The sequence below is a fragment of the Grampus griseus genome (assembly GCF_964374135.1).
Source record: "Grampus griseus genome assembly, chromosome: 14".
NCBI classification, from domain to species: Eukaryota; Metazoa; Chordata; class Mammalia; order Artiodactyla; family Delphinidae; genus Grampus; species Grampus griseus.
In genome coordinates, this window is record NC_139008.1 from 65,177,494 (window position 1) to 65,192,647 (window position 15,154).

Here is a 15,154-nt window from a genome sequence, read left to right on the forward strand (position 1 = left end):
AAGGGCTCAGCACAGTGACAAACGGCAGGTTCCCAGTAACCGTGGGTTCCATTTCCCCACATGTGTGCATGTACGTGTGTGAGCAAGAATCCCAAGCCCAAGGAGTGTCTAACCTGGACCTCTAGACTCCCTCTCCTCCCTATAAGGCCCCTGCTCGAGCTCCCACCCCAGAGTCTGGGACCTGAGCCAATCTAGAGTCACAGTGGATGGAGGATGGACATGTCCTTTCTGGGAGCAGGACTACAACTGAAAGCGGCTTTGGAGCAGCTTGGACTTGGACTTGTTGTACTGAATAATGAGGTCCAGTTTGCTGTGGCCCAGGGTCAGCCATTTCTCATCCCCAGACAGGCCACTGCTACTGCCATTGCGCTGGCCACCTGTGGGGCCCCTGGGGAGGCCAGGCTCAGGTCCCTGCCTGGTGCCCTGTAACTGATGATACTTGGTGATGAGGTCCAGCTGGCTGTGGCCCAGAGTCAGCCGCTTCTCATCCCCAGAGTCCACTCCAGGCTTTCTTCCAGGGCTCGGTCTGGGGAGATCATTGGACCCAGGCCCCTCACCCCGGAATGGGCCAAACTTCATGATGAGGTCCAGCTGGCTGTGTCCCAGGGTCTGCCGTTGTTCTTCTTTACCCTGCTTGCCAGGCCTGGCCAAGGAGTTGGCTTCAGGGGGCACTCTGGAGCCCCCAGCCTTGGGGGACTGTACCTGGAGGTCCAGTTGGCCATGGCTGTGGTTTGGGGACAGCCTCTTGTCCTCTGGGGTCCGATTGCCAGGCCTGGGGGAACCTGACTCAGGGGGACCCCTGGCATCCTGGGCCTGGGGCAGGAGATCCAGCTGGTTGTATCTCTGATTTGAGGCCAACCTCCTGTCCTCTGGGGCCTGCTCACTAGGCCAAAGGGAGCCTGAGATGGGGGTCACCCCAGAATCAGGGCCCCCTGCTTCTCGTGCCCTGGGGAAGGGGACGAGGAGATCCAGCTGGCCATGGCTCTGACTCAGAGACACCTTATTCTCCTCCACTGCCTCCAGGGCTGTGCCGGGTACCCAGCGGCCTCGTGGGGGGCTAGGCTCCTGGCTTCCTGTGACACCATTCTCTGGGAGCCGGGACAGAGCTGAGACGCCCCGGGGAAAGGAGAGGAGGGGGCGAGGGTGAGCAAGCAGAGGTGACCCCCCTCCCAGGGTCACAGGGCTGGTGCTATTGGGGTTGAGGGCAGGGGAGGACTGGGACCAGGGGGACGCCCCCAGCTTGCTCAGGTTGGCCCTGTAGGGCCCAAGCAGGGGGCCGTGGTTAGGGTCTGAGAGCTGGCACTGCAGGGAGGGCTGGCCATCGGCCTCACAGCGGGCAGGGCCCGGGGAGGAGGACCCCATAGCCATGTCACTGCAGCCGCCGCCTCTTGGCTGAGCTGGGTAGGAGGAGTGACCCATGCGAGGTGAGCACTTGATGCTGCTGAGGCTGGTGCTGGAGCACGACAAGGACGTGGTGCTGGGGATGCTGGGCCCGAAGGACCGGGCCACTGGGGGAGGGCACGGCACCCTGGGAGACAGGGGATCTTCACCTCCGCAGAAGCCCTCCACGGGCCGGGACTCGGCATAAAGACAGCGGAACTCCCGGTCAAAGTCTTCCACGATGCGGCCCCTCAGCTGCAGCACCATGCTCGTGTGGGCCTGGCTGCAAAGCCAGGTGAAGCTGGGGGCAGAGGGTCAGGGTCAGGAGGCAAAGTGCAGGACCTTGGGGCCAGGCAGGAGTCACAAACAGGGGAGCAAGATAAAACCACCAGCACCCCTAGGGCCCAAGTGAGGGGCAGAGCTCTGACTCCAGAGTCTGTTCTAGCCCTGGCTCAGCTTAGTGGACTTCGGCATGTGGTTTCACATCTCAGCCTCAACTTCCCCATCTGTAAAATGGACCAAGGGCCAGGTTCCCTGAAGTCCCTCCAATTCCGAGGTGCAAGAGTTATTTTCTATGCCAAGGGCATTAAAGTAGTCCTTCCACAGAGTGAGCTCCTCCAGGGCCCAGCCCAGGGCTGTCTTGCTCCCCACACTGGCCCCTGGGCCCTGCACCATGCCTGCCACATGGCGGCTGCTCAGTTCATGGTGGAAGCGATGGATGAAGAAAGGAAAGTTCAAAGCTGCCAGGTCCCAGGCACCCTCGCAAGCTGGTGGCTCAGCCCCAGGCACCCTCCCTGCCATCCACTTGCTCACCTGTAGCTGCCTGCCACCACCTGCTCACCGTCAATGATGGCGAACTTCTCCAGGGCCTGCCCCGTGAAGCGGCGGCCTGCCTTGCTGCAGTATGTGTTCCCACACGTGCTCCGCACACGCATGTTCTGGGCCAAGGAGGGAGGGAGGTTGGGAATCACCTTTAGAGGACAGGGCTCAAGCCATGTCTAAATCCCCTGGGGTCTCTGACCCAAAATAGCTATAGGAGAGCCCGGCCTCCCACTCCCATTGACCCCCCATGCTCACGAACCACCCGACTGACTCTCCTGCCCTCCCTGACTCCACACCTCAGTTCCTGCCCCCGTCCCTTGCTGACCCGTAGGTGCCCTCCATTGAGGTCCATCTTGTAGCACATCTCCAGGAAGTGCCTCAGGTGTTCCTCGGCCAGAAGCAGGTAGACGGGGACACCACGCCAGCCCGAGGCCTCCATGAGGTCACACAGAAGCTCCATGTCGGTGAAGATGTCCATTACCACAGCCACCACCTGGCGGGGGGGGGGGGGAGCTCAGCCCTGCCCGGGGCACTGCCGAGGCCAGGGGTAGAGGCTAGATCCCCGGAGACAGCACTGGACTGAAAAGCAGGAGGCCAGAGCCCATGAGAACACCTGAACTGGGAGGGCTTTTAGTGGTGACCCAGCCTGGGGGTTCCTGACTTGGAAGCTGGGGGGTTTCACTGTCTTGAAGCCCAGAAGGCTGTTTGAAAGTTTTTGTGTGCATTTTTCTAAGGACGGTTTGTTTATCTGTCATCTGATTCTCAAAGAGGTCTGTGGATCAGCTGTACCAGTCTAAAGGTCTACTCTACAGATGGGAAGACTGAGGCCCAGAGGGGGAAAGAGTCAGAAGCAAAACCCAGACCCCACTTCCCAGGCTAGCACCTCACACTCCCCCCACTAGCTCAAGCTGTAGCTCTGGCTGTCTGTCTGAGGCTCCCTTCTCACGGATCAGAGCTGCAGGCCAGTTACTGGGGTCTTCAGTGCCCTTTGCTAGACCCACCTGTTTCCCTGAGAAGCTGCAGAGATCTGCTGTGACCTCTTACAACTGGGACCAAGTTTTCTGCTCGGTGGAGAGGCGGGGCTTGCAATATCTGCCAAGAGAACCTCCTCTCCCAGTCCAGGCTGAGAGGCAGGAGGTGCGGAGCAAAGCACTCCAGCTCTGGAGCCAGACAGAGCTGGGTTCGAACCTGCACTCTGCTACTTCCTAGTGCTATGACCTTAGACGAATTCCTTCACCCCTGGGAGCCTCAACTTCCTCATCTGCTAAATGGAGATAGTGATAGCTACCTCTCAAGAGTTATGGGGAATTTAATGTGAAAATACTCAACACACAACAGAAGCTCAGTAAATGTTCCTCTCCTGCTGCCTCCTTAACAAACAAAGCCATTGGGCCACAGGGGGAGGAAGCACTTCCCAAGATCACTCTGAGAGTCAGTGACAGCCCAGAGTGGAAGCTTGGCTCCTGACCCAGAGGTGGAGGGTCTAGACGGGAGGATGAGAAACCAAAGCATTGAGGGATGCCCTAGTCCATGGCACAGGCCTGGCCACAGGTGAGGGGAACAGGACAAGCAAGAAAGATCAAAGGGCAGGGGTGATGACAGCAGCCATCTCACTAATAACCCCATTCCCTGTGCCAGTCGGGTCTGGCCCTCCCCTGCCTGGGACATAGGTAGACTTGCCAGGGAGGCTCTGGAGGTACCAGCAGGATGCCAGCATCCTGGCTCCTAACATCTGCAGCAGGTACCCTCAGGGCTGCTCCCCTAGCAAGAGCACTGAGTCTAAGCCACCCCAAACTCTGCCTAGGGTCATCTGATCCATCTCCCTGCCTCCTGAGTCAGATGCCAGGCCTCCAGGAGTGAGGCTGTGCTAGTCTGTAGCTGAAGGCTTCCCAGGTACCAACACCCCACCTGCTCTGCCGCTTCCCTTTCTCCTGAGCCCTGCTCCCCATCCTTGAGCCCAGCAGCTTCCGCTCCTCTTTCCTTTGGGTGCAGAGCTAAAAGCCCAGCCCTCAAGGCCATGCTGAGGCCCAGGCACCAGTGCCCCTTCCCCTGCTTCAGGCCAGTGGAGATACAGTGCACAAAGTGAGGTGCGGTTGGGACCATTTGTCAGGAGGCAGGGCTGTGCCTGGGGCCCGGGGCCTGAGTCTAGAGCCCTTTCCCTCTCCCTGAGCCCCGGGTTCCATTTCACCAACTGACTGGAACTCCTGAGTAAGTCCCAGTCCCTTTCTGGCCTCAGTTTCCTCCTCTGTAACTCAAGGGGGTGGCTCAGATGCTCACCAAGGTTGGGGTTCTTAGTTTGGGGATCACAGACCTTTTCGAGAATCTGATGAAGGCCATAGGCCCTCTCCCCCAAAAGAGAGAGGATCCCCCTCTGCAATGAACACCACTTTGCACGCGTTTTCAGGGTGTTTGTGGAGTCCCTGAGACCCATCCCCTGTTCTAAGCGTGTTCATAATGTCCTCGAGTGCCAAGAGGTTACCAAGGTAAATAAAACACGCCCACACTCTAGGAGCTTGTGATGTGATAGGGGGCAGAGGTTCTCGTCCCAATGCTGCCCCCAAGCTGCTGTGTGGCCACACTTCCCCTCCCTGGGCCTCAGTTTCCACATCTGTGAAATGAATGTCTGAAGAGACAAGGCCCTTACCGTGCGGGCCTGGCTGAAGAGGAAATGCAGAAGGTTCTTGATGCTCTTGGCTTTGTTCCGCTGGAAGTGGATCACAGCCTGCGTGGGCCTGAAGCCCGTGGCCCGTGGCACCTCGGGCCAGCCCAAGTCCAGGTCCGGGGGGTCTACGTCGGAGGCCAGGGGGAAGTAAGTGCCGGAGGTGACTTCGGAGAGCAGGCTGAGGGGGTCAGGCCCGGCAGCCCCTGGCCCCACGGCCTCGCCTAGCTCAGAGCCCCCGCGCGCATGGCTGGTCATGTAGTCCACATCCAGAGGGCTCAGGAAGGGCAGCTCCCGTTCCTCGGAGAGGACCCGCAGGTAGGCAGCCTCTCCCCGCTCCAGGAGGGCATCGGCCGCCAGCCGGGCTGCCTCGCTGTGCTGGAGCACCCGCGATGAGCTCTCCCGCCACCGCTGCTGCTTCAGCTCCTCCACCCGGCACCGCAGGGGCCCCGCCATGCCCTGAGCTCCCAGCGCCTCCGAACACGCCTGCCCACCGGCTACCCTCACCCTCCAGCAGGCTCCATGGCCTGCACCCCGGGCTGGCCGCAGCAGGAGGAAGATACCAGCAGAAACTGCCTCCCACCCGCCTGCCCTTTGTCAGAGCCACGCTCCACCCCGCTGCCCCCGGCCTCGGGAACCTGTTGGGTCAGCCTCACATGTCCGCCTGCTGTTGGGACTCGCCCGCCCGCCGCCTGGGGAAAGGGAAGGTCCTTACTCAGCACACACTCCCTCCGCCACCGCAGCGTCACCTGCTGCATCCCCACCAGGCTCCCAGCAAGTTTCCTCCAAACCCTGCCCTTCCGGAGTCCCAGTGAAAAATGCTGTCCCACCCCTGAAAAATTCTGTTCCGGATGTCTGCGTTTCCACCACCCTCAGCTCTGGGGAAGCTCTTGACCTGGTGGCGCCAGACCCCAGCCTTTCTCCCCTCCTCGGGGGCTGAGTAGTAAATGGTTAGTGAGAAAGTTGGTTGAGAGGATCGGGGGACACACTGCATGGTCCGGAGGCAAACAGCAGGCCAGTTTCCGTTCTCTGCCCCCATCAAGGGCCTTAGTCCCGGAGTCCTCAGGAGCAGGGTGAGGCTTTGCGCTGGAGAAGGGGGCTCAGCAGATGGCAGCTAGCTGGGAAGGCAGGCCGGGCAGAAGTGGTCACAAGGGTGCCAGCCCCACCTCTCTGTGGAGGGACGAGGTCCCATGAGGGTGGCCGGGACAGCAGAAGACCTAATGCCATGTCTCAACGACCCCGTTTAGTACTGGCTGCACTTGCTTTAACTGATCTGTGATCATGTCCAGATCAGACACAGGTTCCTCTATGCCCACAAAGCTTCACTTGGGGCCCAATGCATGCACAGCGGGGCTGGTGCTGGCGAGGGGATTTAGGGGCTCCCTGCGTCAAGCTGGGCCCTGGGACTAAAGACGAATGGGGCTTTGTCTCTGAGGATCCTAGAGGGGCCAAGGAGGGGCAGGGGCAGAGATCAGAGCCCCGGGTACTCTAAGGAGGCCCTTCCCTGGGCGTGGGGAGGCTGCGTGAGGGGCAGGGGGAGGAGTAAGTGGAGCCAGTCTGTGGGAGGGTAACAAGCCACGGGGGTAGCCGAGGTGTCAGGGCCTTATCTCTGGATTTGTTTAGGGGGAGAACAGAGCCATATCTGGGTCAGAGAAGCACTCCTGGGAGGGGAGGAGTCATGTTTCTGTGTTGCTGAGTTCCTGTGTTTATCCCTCAGTGTGTATATGTCTACCTGACAGTACATATTTTTGGATCTTTTAAAAAATTATTTTTAATTAACATAAAGTTTACCATCTTAACCATTTTTAACTGTGCAGTTCAGTGGTATTAAGTACACTCATATTGCTGTGCAACCGTCACCACCATCCATCCCCAGAACTTTTTCATCTTTCCCAACTGAAACTCTGTACCTATGAAAGGCTAAGTACCCTCCTCACCCCCTGATAGCCACCACTGTACTTTCTGAGTGTGAATTTGACTACTCTGGGTACCTCATGTAAGTGGAATCATACAGTCTTTGTCTTTTTTGTGACTGGCATATTTCACCTAGCATACAGGTTCACTCATGTTGAAGCATGTGACAGGATTTCCCTCCTTTTTAAGGCTGAATAATATTCCATTGTGTGTACATACCACATTGTTTATCCATTCACTCACTGATAGTCACTTGGATTGTTTCCACCTTTTGGCTATTGTGAATAATACTGCCTGAACATGGGTGTACAAAGTTGGCTCTGTATTTTTTAATATTTCCGTCCATGCCCACATTTGTATTAGATTCCATTTTTTTAAGTAAAAAAAACACTGAATATTGACAATTTCATGTGGCTCAACTCAGCATAGACAGGAACACCTCAGAGATATTATGGGTTCAGTTCCAGACCACTGCAATAAAGCAAATATTGATATCTCAGTAAAGTGAATCACACAATTTTTTTGGTTTCCCAGTGCATACAGAAGTTACGTTTACACTATACTATAGTCTATTAAGTGTGCAATAGAACTATGTCTAAAAAAACAATGTACATACCATAATGAAAAAATACTTTATTGCTAAAAAATGCTAGCCATCATCTGAGAACTCAGGGTTGCTACAAACCTTCAGTTGGTAAAAAAAAAAAAATGCAGTATCTGCAAAGCACTGTATAGTGAAGTACAATAAAATGAGGTATGCCTGTACACTATACCTATGCATTACTATATACCTGGGCACGTGTGTACATTACATACTGTCTATTTGTGACGTTTGTGTGTCTGCTTGGCTGTCTTCAAGTATCTAGCTGCACATCAGTGTATATTTACCTGCATGTGCATCTGTGTATGTTCTCGTGTATGTGTCTGGGTGCATATCTGTATGCATGAATGTCTGCGCGGCAGGGGTGGTCTTTGACCCTAACATTGGACTGTGGTACTAAGTGTCTGTACAAGGGAGCTCAGCTGAGAGGGGCAAGGATGGGAAGACTGAGTTGAAAAGGGCTCCGAGGGATCCTGGATACCCTGATAATAAAAGCGTATAAATCAAATGAAATCCCCCAGGGCTGCAGGACTGTCCACCCGTCCTATGGGCTGAGTGGGTAAAGGGCAATGGGAGGGCAGACAAGTATATCCTAGCCTTGGGGCTGAGTCTAGGGGTGGGGACCCAGGGTAACGAGAGCCATACAGATAGCTAAGCCCAGACCCTGGATGCAGTGGGTCGGGCACAGCCCCCTTAATAACTGTTATTAAGAGGAAGAAAATTATTTTCCTGTCCAGGGGGTGTGTCAGGCGCCTGCCTGGCATCATTCTGCTATCCTAGGGGCCATTTAGCCTTGTCTGTTCTTTCTTAGAAGCTGAGTGGCACCTGGGCAGGTGAATGTCGTGTGGGGCTGGTGGGAGCAGAGGCTGGGCTGCAGCCCTTCAGTTTCAGGCTGCTCTGATGCCAACACTGCCACACACCTTTACTGTGGCACCTCTGGGTCAGGGGAGACAGGATTCCTGGGAGGAGCAGCCAGGGCTAGTAGGGGCGCCAGAGTGTGCCTAAATCCCTTGAATGAAGGCAAAGTGACCTAAGAGCCTGACACAGGCACAAGTCGTGAGGATTCCCAGAGACTGGCTCGAGCTGGGTATTAAAGGATGAGACAGATTTTGAGACGTGCAGGGTGGAGGGCTGGGCGTTCCAGGCTGGAGGACTAGAGGGGCAGGGGCCTGCCTCCTGAAGGTGTTGCAAGCAGCAGTGCAGGGAAAGGACTGCCGGAAAAGCCGTCTGGAGCCACACCCTGAAGAGGGCCTTGCTGAGGCCCAGAGGTTGGCAAGACCGTCGAGCGGTATTTTAGGATAACTTAGGAAGCAGGCCCCCGCGGGCAGAGTGGCCCAAAGCAGGAGTCCCAGAAACAACCCAGGTGGTGTGGTTTGCTGTTCTTGAGCGCCACACAGGCCTTCAGGAGGCCACACTGGCTCTGGAACTTAATGGGTGAGCCAAACAATCACAACTCTGAGTCACGGTGGCGTAATCTGTAAAATGGGACCAACACCACCTCCTTCACCAGGTGGTTGTGAGGAACACGTGGACTACTCTGTGTCAAGTGCCTGACTGAGAGGACGAGGAGCTCAGTACCTGCTGAATCTAGAGCTTCTCCAGCCATGAAGGGGCAGGGGCTCAGTGAAGGCCTGACGGCAAACGAAGCAGCACCATGGAAGCTCCTTCGGGTCCGTCTCTGGCCTCTTCCAGACCAAAGGCCAGCCCTGAAGGTGAACATGGCCCTGGGCCATGTCAGGGGAGTGTGGCTCTGAGACTTGGCCTCTCATCCCAGCTCCCAGGAGTCAAGGTCCTCTCTCCACTCTGCATACACAGACGAGCACTGGGCAAGTACGATCACAAGGAATAAGGATTTTGGAATTCTGCTTTGGAAAGGTGACTGTGTCTGCGTCTACACTGTAACACTGTAACGATGGGGTCTCACCCTTTCCCCCACGTCCTTCCCTCCACCCCCTCTACCCATCCGTCCACCGTATTCCATCCCACAGTGGGAGACCTGTCCCCACTCCCCATGTTTCCATAAGGGGAGAGAATTCCCACTCCACTCTCCTGGAGGGGAAGGGTGAGAGGACCACTCCCTAAATCCTCACAGGCTTCATCCTCCCCAGAGGAGGGGAATGGCTTAGCTGATTAGTGGCTTAGGGAAGGAGCTGAGCTCAAATATTTCTGGGTCTCTCTCTCTCTCTCTCTCTCTCTCTCTCTCTCTCACTCTTGGTTCTGCTGTAGGCAGAAGTAGCATATTCTCCATTGATCTACACTGTAAAATTCCACAGGAGGTTCTGTCCCTGCCAGGGAGAGAGGTCTGCCCCTTTTTGGGGGGCGGGGGGCGTGATGTTTATTTGGGGGAGGATATTATTAAGTCCATTTGGCCCAAAAGCAAAAGCTACATTCTCCAATCCGCTTTATCAGAAATACTGGTAAAGCCCCCATTTTGATGTCCATGTGTCTGTCTCTTATTTTTCAGTTCATTCTGGACTTGGGAGGGGAAGAAGACATATTAGCCATTGATCTCTTAAGCCCCCAACATTATTGATCCAGCCACGTCTCCCTCCCCATCCCCTCTCCCTCTGCCCATTCAGTCCACCCAACATATATTTAATGCTTACTGTAGGCCAGCACTGTGGTCCCAAAGATGAGTAAGACTTAGTCTGTGCCTTGGAGGAACTCAGTTTAGTGGGGAAGGCAGACTCAGAAATAATTATAAGCCACAGAATAAGCCGAGGTATAAACCAGTTGCTTGGGGTTTAGAGCTCATGAGTCATTCTGGAAGCTTAGAGGAACCATGTTCCACCCTCCACCCCCAATTAGAGTACAGCCCTGTTGTAGGCTCTTTCTCAGATGGTGACTGGGAGGTGAAGGAACTGTTTCTGGCCACAGGGAGAGAGAAAAAGAGGGAAGAAGCAAGCCAGCACAGGTCAGTGATTCTGGTTCCCGACTGTGAAGACTTGAGTGAGCCTCTCAAGGCTTCGGCCTCCCATCTGTAGAGCAAGAGGCTGGAGGTCTCCAAGTCCCTTCTAGTGCTCACATTGTGTTCTATCACTTTTTGACGTTACGGGTCAGTGCTTGAAGATTCCCTTCCCGGAAATCCCCGGCCAGGATCTCCAGGACCTTTTCTCGCCTCATCAGAGGGATGGAGGCCCTTGACCTGGGCAGGGTCTGGGCCCTTGGGCTCAGCAGCGTGGCTTGAGGGAAGTCCCCTGGAAGCCACAGAAAACTTGTGAGGGGTGGTTATCACCAGGGCGGAGTGGGGGGGTAGAAGATCATGGTCAGGGGCCTGAGGTCTGGCCTATCCTCCCTAAGGCCAAGTCCATGGTGTCAGTGGTCAGGGCACAGTGGGATGCAGTGGGAGAAGGCTGAAGGGGGCAGAACCAGGGTAGCAAGTAAAGGGCTGCTCCCAAGGGAAGAGTTCACTTTGGGACTGTCGGGTTCTTGGCCCACAAACTGCCCACTCCCCTTCCTTCCCCACCTCACCCCAAGCGCTGATAAACTCTAGGTTCCCCGGGCATGGAGACCAGTGTGAGCTCCCTTCCCTCTGGGCCCTCACCTCAGAAATCACTTGCCCCCAACCTGTCCTCCAATCTCTGGTCTCAGGAAAGGCTTCCCTCCTCCCCTCCAAAGCCAGGCCCTTGTTCTCCAGACCAGGCTTCCACTTCCAGAGGGATCTAACCCTAATTCCTCACGTTTGAGAGACGCTTCCTACTCCACTCATTGTGTTACACTTAATCAGACTCCTCCGCACCCCCACGCACATCTTCAGTTCTTTCCTGTGCTGAAAACACCTGCTCTCCTATCTCCTGCCCGATTCTTCTCCGTTTCTTCTCATCTAGGCACCTCCCAAGATACCACAACTATTGCCATAACCTGCTCTCAAAAGTCTTGTTCTTGGGGCTTCCCTGGTGGCGCAGTGGTTGAGAGTCCGCCTGCCGATGCAGGGTACACGGGTTCGTGGACCGGTCCGGGAGGATCCCACTTGCCGCGGAGCGGCTGGGCCCGTGAGCCATGGCCGCTGAGCCTGTGGTTCGCAACGGGAGAGGCACAACAGTGAGAGGCCCACGTACGGCAAAAAAAAAAAAAAAAAACAACCTCTTGTTCTTGGAAGAATCTAAAGCCCTTAAGCTCCACCCACTTACCCCCGGTCCTATGCTCTGCAGCACACAGCCTTAAGAGCCTCCTCCTCCTGGAAGGCTCCACCCACACCGCCCACGCCTGGCTTTTTGATTCTGCCTCCTACGCTGGTTCCTAATCTCTTCCTACCCCGTCCCCACCCTCCCCCGGTGGATGCTTTCTCCCACGCCCACCCCACTCCCTTTTCTACCCTCCACATTTCGTCTCTGGGAACTCATCCAGTTTCATGACTTCAGGTGTCCCTTCTATACCCAAGACAGGGCCAAAGTCCTTGGCCCCGAGGTCATCATCATCCCCCAAGGTCCAGGCCTGCCCTATGCCCTTGCCCTCCCTGATGCATCTTCCGTCAGACCAGCTCCCCATAGACACAACCAACATGCACCAAAGAGGTGGGGTGGGGCTTGAAGACATGAGACTGGTCAGCTTCGCTATGTAAGTGGTTTCTTGCACCGGTAAGTGGTTTCTCCTCAGTGGACCTGCTTCCCTAGTGCATCATGGGGGCAATGATCCCTGCCCCATCTCATAGGATAATGTAATTAGCACCCGAAAAAAACCACAATGCAAAGAAGATTCTTCTTTTCACGCTCCTGTCTTCTGCTAGACATCACCATCTCCCTGCTTCCAGGAGAGCCCTGAACAGCTTTCTTCAGGCTTCAGGTTCAGTGAGGCATCCAGTCCTGACGATTTTATCCCCTGCAATGCCTCTGGGGTTTGAACTTCCTCTGAATTTCTACAATCGCTCCCAGGCCTTCAAGCCTAGATGGCTAGAATCCTTCCTGACTGCACCCATCCACCCTGCACGCCGCTGTGCACCTGCACTCCCATCAGGTCACAGTCCCTGCCACATGCAGCGTTACCCAGGCTTCCCTGAGCCGTGGCCCCATCTGGATCTCGGCAACCTTTTCTTCCCTGGCAACCGACTCAGCTGCTCCACTCGAGTCTGAAGTTTCCTGCTCCGTGCCGCGGATCCTCACTTCCTATTTTTCTTTCCACCTACCTAAACCTTGCCCATCCTTTATGTTCCAACTCCTCGAAGGCTTTTCTGAACCTTGAACCTGAACTCCCTTGTTCTGACTTTTCCTGTTAGTATGTGTATGCGCCCACAGAAGCCCACATGGCTGGAATACTGCTTTAGTTTTCCTTTTACTTTTTTTTTGTGTGTGTGGTACGCGGGCCTCTCACTGTTGTGGCCTCTCCTGTTGCAGAGCACAGGCTCCGGACGCGCAGGCTCAGCGGCCACGGCTCACGGGCCCAGCCGCTCCGTGGCATGTGGGATCTTCCCGGACTGGGGCACGAACCCGTGTCCCCTGCATCGGCAGGCGGACTCTCAACCATTGTGCCACCAGGGAAGCCCCTCCTTTTACTTTTTAATGTAGCACAACTGACCCTTTCCCCATCTAGTACTCCTTTTCTAGAACTAAAAGCATTGGACTTGGGTGTCAGAACCGCCTGAGTCCGCATGCAAGGTAAATCTGGGCTTCCCTGAGCTTCAGTCCCCCTCAGCAGTAACAAGAACTTATTAATAACACTTACCTCACAGAACTGTCACTGAGGATTAAATGAGATACTAACTGAAAACGCCAAGCAGCATCTGGCGCAGAACAGAAACACAAAAAACACTGGCTGAAGTGTAGCCTGGGCTTTAATCTCAGCTTGATGTAAGAAAGCAATACTTGCAATTTTTAAAATTTTAGGCAAATCTGAAATCTTAGGGGTACTGTTCACAACATTGTTCAGTGTTTCTCATTTTAAGACCCTATAAGGAAAACATTTGTTTCTTCTGATGAATAAGTATAATTCCTTTCGTGTGACAATGGGAAGTACATAACCTTCAGCCTGTCTCATTTCTGCCTTTGGCTTCCAGGGAGCTCAGAGCAAGGTTTTATACTCAGTTGCAGATTTCCTCACTGACCTGTGGGAAGCAGTGTGGGGTGGGGAGAGAGCAAGGGCTCCAGGGATGAAGATGAGGGCTGGGCACTCTAGGCCCCTTCTTACCCTGGTTCATCTTCCAGGCCTCTCTGAGCTGTAGTCCCGTCTCGTCTCTTGTGTAAAGGGGATAAGAATCAGAAGAACAATACCTGTTGTACAAAACTGCTGCGAGACAATGCACACCTGAGATCACACTTTATAAATTGCTGAAAAAGTCACGTGAAAGTTGGTTATTAGCGGGCTAGGTTTTCTAACCTACCAATACTTGCATCTTATCTCCTTTTTTTTTTTTTTTTTTTGTGGTACGCGGGCCTCTCACTGTTGTGGCCTCTCCCGTTGCGGAGCACAGGCTCCCAACGCGCAGGCTCAGCAGCCATGGCTCACGGGCCCAGCTACTCCGCGGCATGTGGGATCCTCCCGGACTGGGGCGTGAACCCGCGTCCCCTGCATCAGCAGGCAGACTCTCAACCACTGCGCCACCAGGGAAGCCCTTATCTCTTAAACTGTGTTTCAATTGTTTTGCAGTTTTTACACCTGTGTCTCTTAATTTGCTGTGATCCTTTCTGGACATATACAGAGTACAAATAAAGTACAAAATTATTCCTAGAGAGCAATCTCCCTGAGAGCAAAGAAAACATGTCTTTCACTTGTTCTGTATAATAACAATTTGCAATAGAAAAACGTTTAGCTAGAGCAAGAACATCTGGCTTTCCTTCCTATTCGAAGGCCAAAGGAGGTACTTCGTACTGAATTATTAAAATAAGCTGAACTGTAGTACAGACTGAGAGAATGGTCCAGAAAGGGGCTTTTTGTTGGGCTTGTATAGATAATGATTGGTGATTTAGTCATTCATTCCTTCTTTCATTGATCAAAGCTTACACTGATGCCTACTAAGGTCCAGCCATGCTGCTGGACGCTGGAGAAACAAAGGCGACTGATCCAAACACCAATGCCCACTCTGAAGGTGCTCACAGTGCAGGATGGAGAGTGGGTATGTAAAAAATAGTTCCTCTGGAGAACACTGCCTGGGGTGAACAGGAGAGGGTGGTATTAGGGGACGTGTGTAATTTCTTTAGTCAGAAGAGCAGACAGGATTCCAGGCAGAGAAAACATACAGGGTAGTCTCCTCAGGTAACCCCAAGTGGTTCAGTTGCTCAGAAAAGAAATGGGTTAGAGACTCAAAAAGACAAACAAGGATCAAACTAAGAAAAGCCTTGCAGCTTCCAAGGAGCCTGGATTTTATTTTGGGGGGGCGGGTGTAGTCAGTGAAAGATGCCTACGGGCAGGAAGTGAGGGCTTCGGGACATCACAGACATGACAGATCGACTGGCTCTTTGAAACATGGCTGCGTGTCATAAGTTGCAGTGTTTGGTGATTACTCTTCTTATGGAGACAGGACTTGGCTCTGCAGGTGGGGGCTGTCTGCTGCTGGAGGTATTCATATAGGGCCCGTATGAACATAGGCAACTGGGATGTTGAGAAACGGCGTCAAGTTCTGGACCAGGGCTGGACTAAATGACCGCTAACGGTCCTTCCAATCTGAGATGCCATGATTCTAAAGCAAGCCCGGTAGCTGAACTGGTGCTGCAGGCTGGGATCTGTGGCTGGGGAGCTGCCCTGGGCAGCAAATGGGTTAAGGCTCAAATAACTTTTATATATAAATTAATGTGTAGAGTTGAGAGCCAAATCTGTTCCATTAATTTTTCCATCCATTCCAGGAGCAG

The 15,154-nt window shown here is 54.3% G+C and overlaps 1 protein-coding gene across 1 annotated transcript; it reads right to left on the reverse strand.

Annotated features, from left to right (window-relative positions):
- Positions 1–240: 240 nt before the first annotated feature.
- On the reverse strand, positions 241–5,317 carry FAM83C (family with sequence similarity 83 member C; the record flags this gene model as incomplete). The annotated part of the gene is given in 5 exon segments (XM_082671465.1): positions 241–1,681; positions 2,194–2,318; positions 2,528–2,712; positions 2,715–2,781; positions 4,847–5,317. Coding segments are annotated over 5 exon segments (2,289 nt in total).
- Between the last annotated feature and the right edge of the window lie 9,837 nt (positions 5,318–15,154).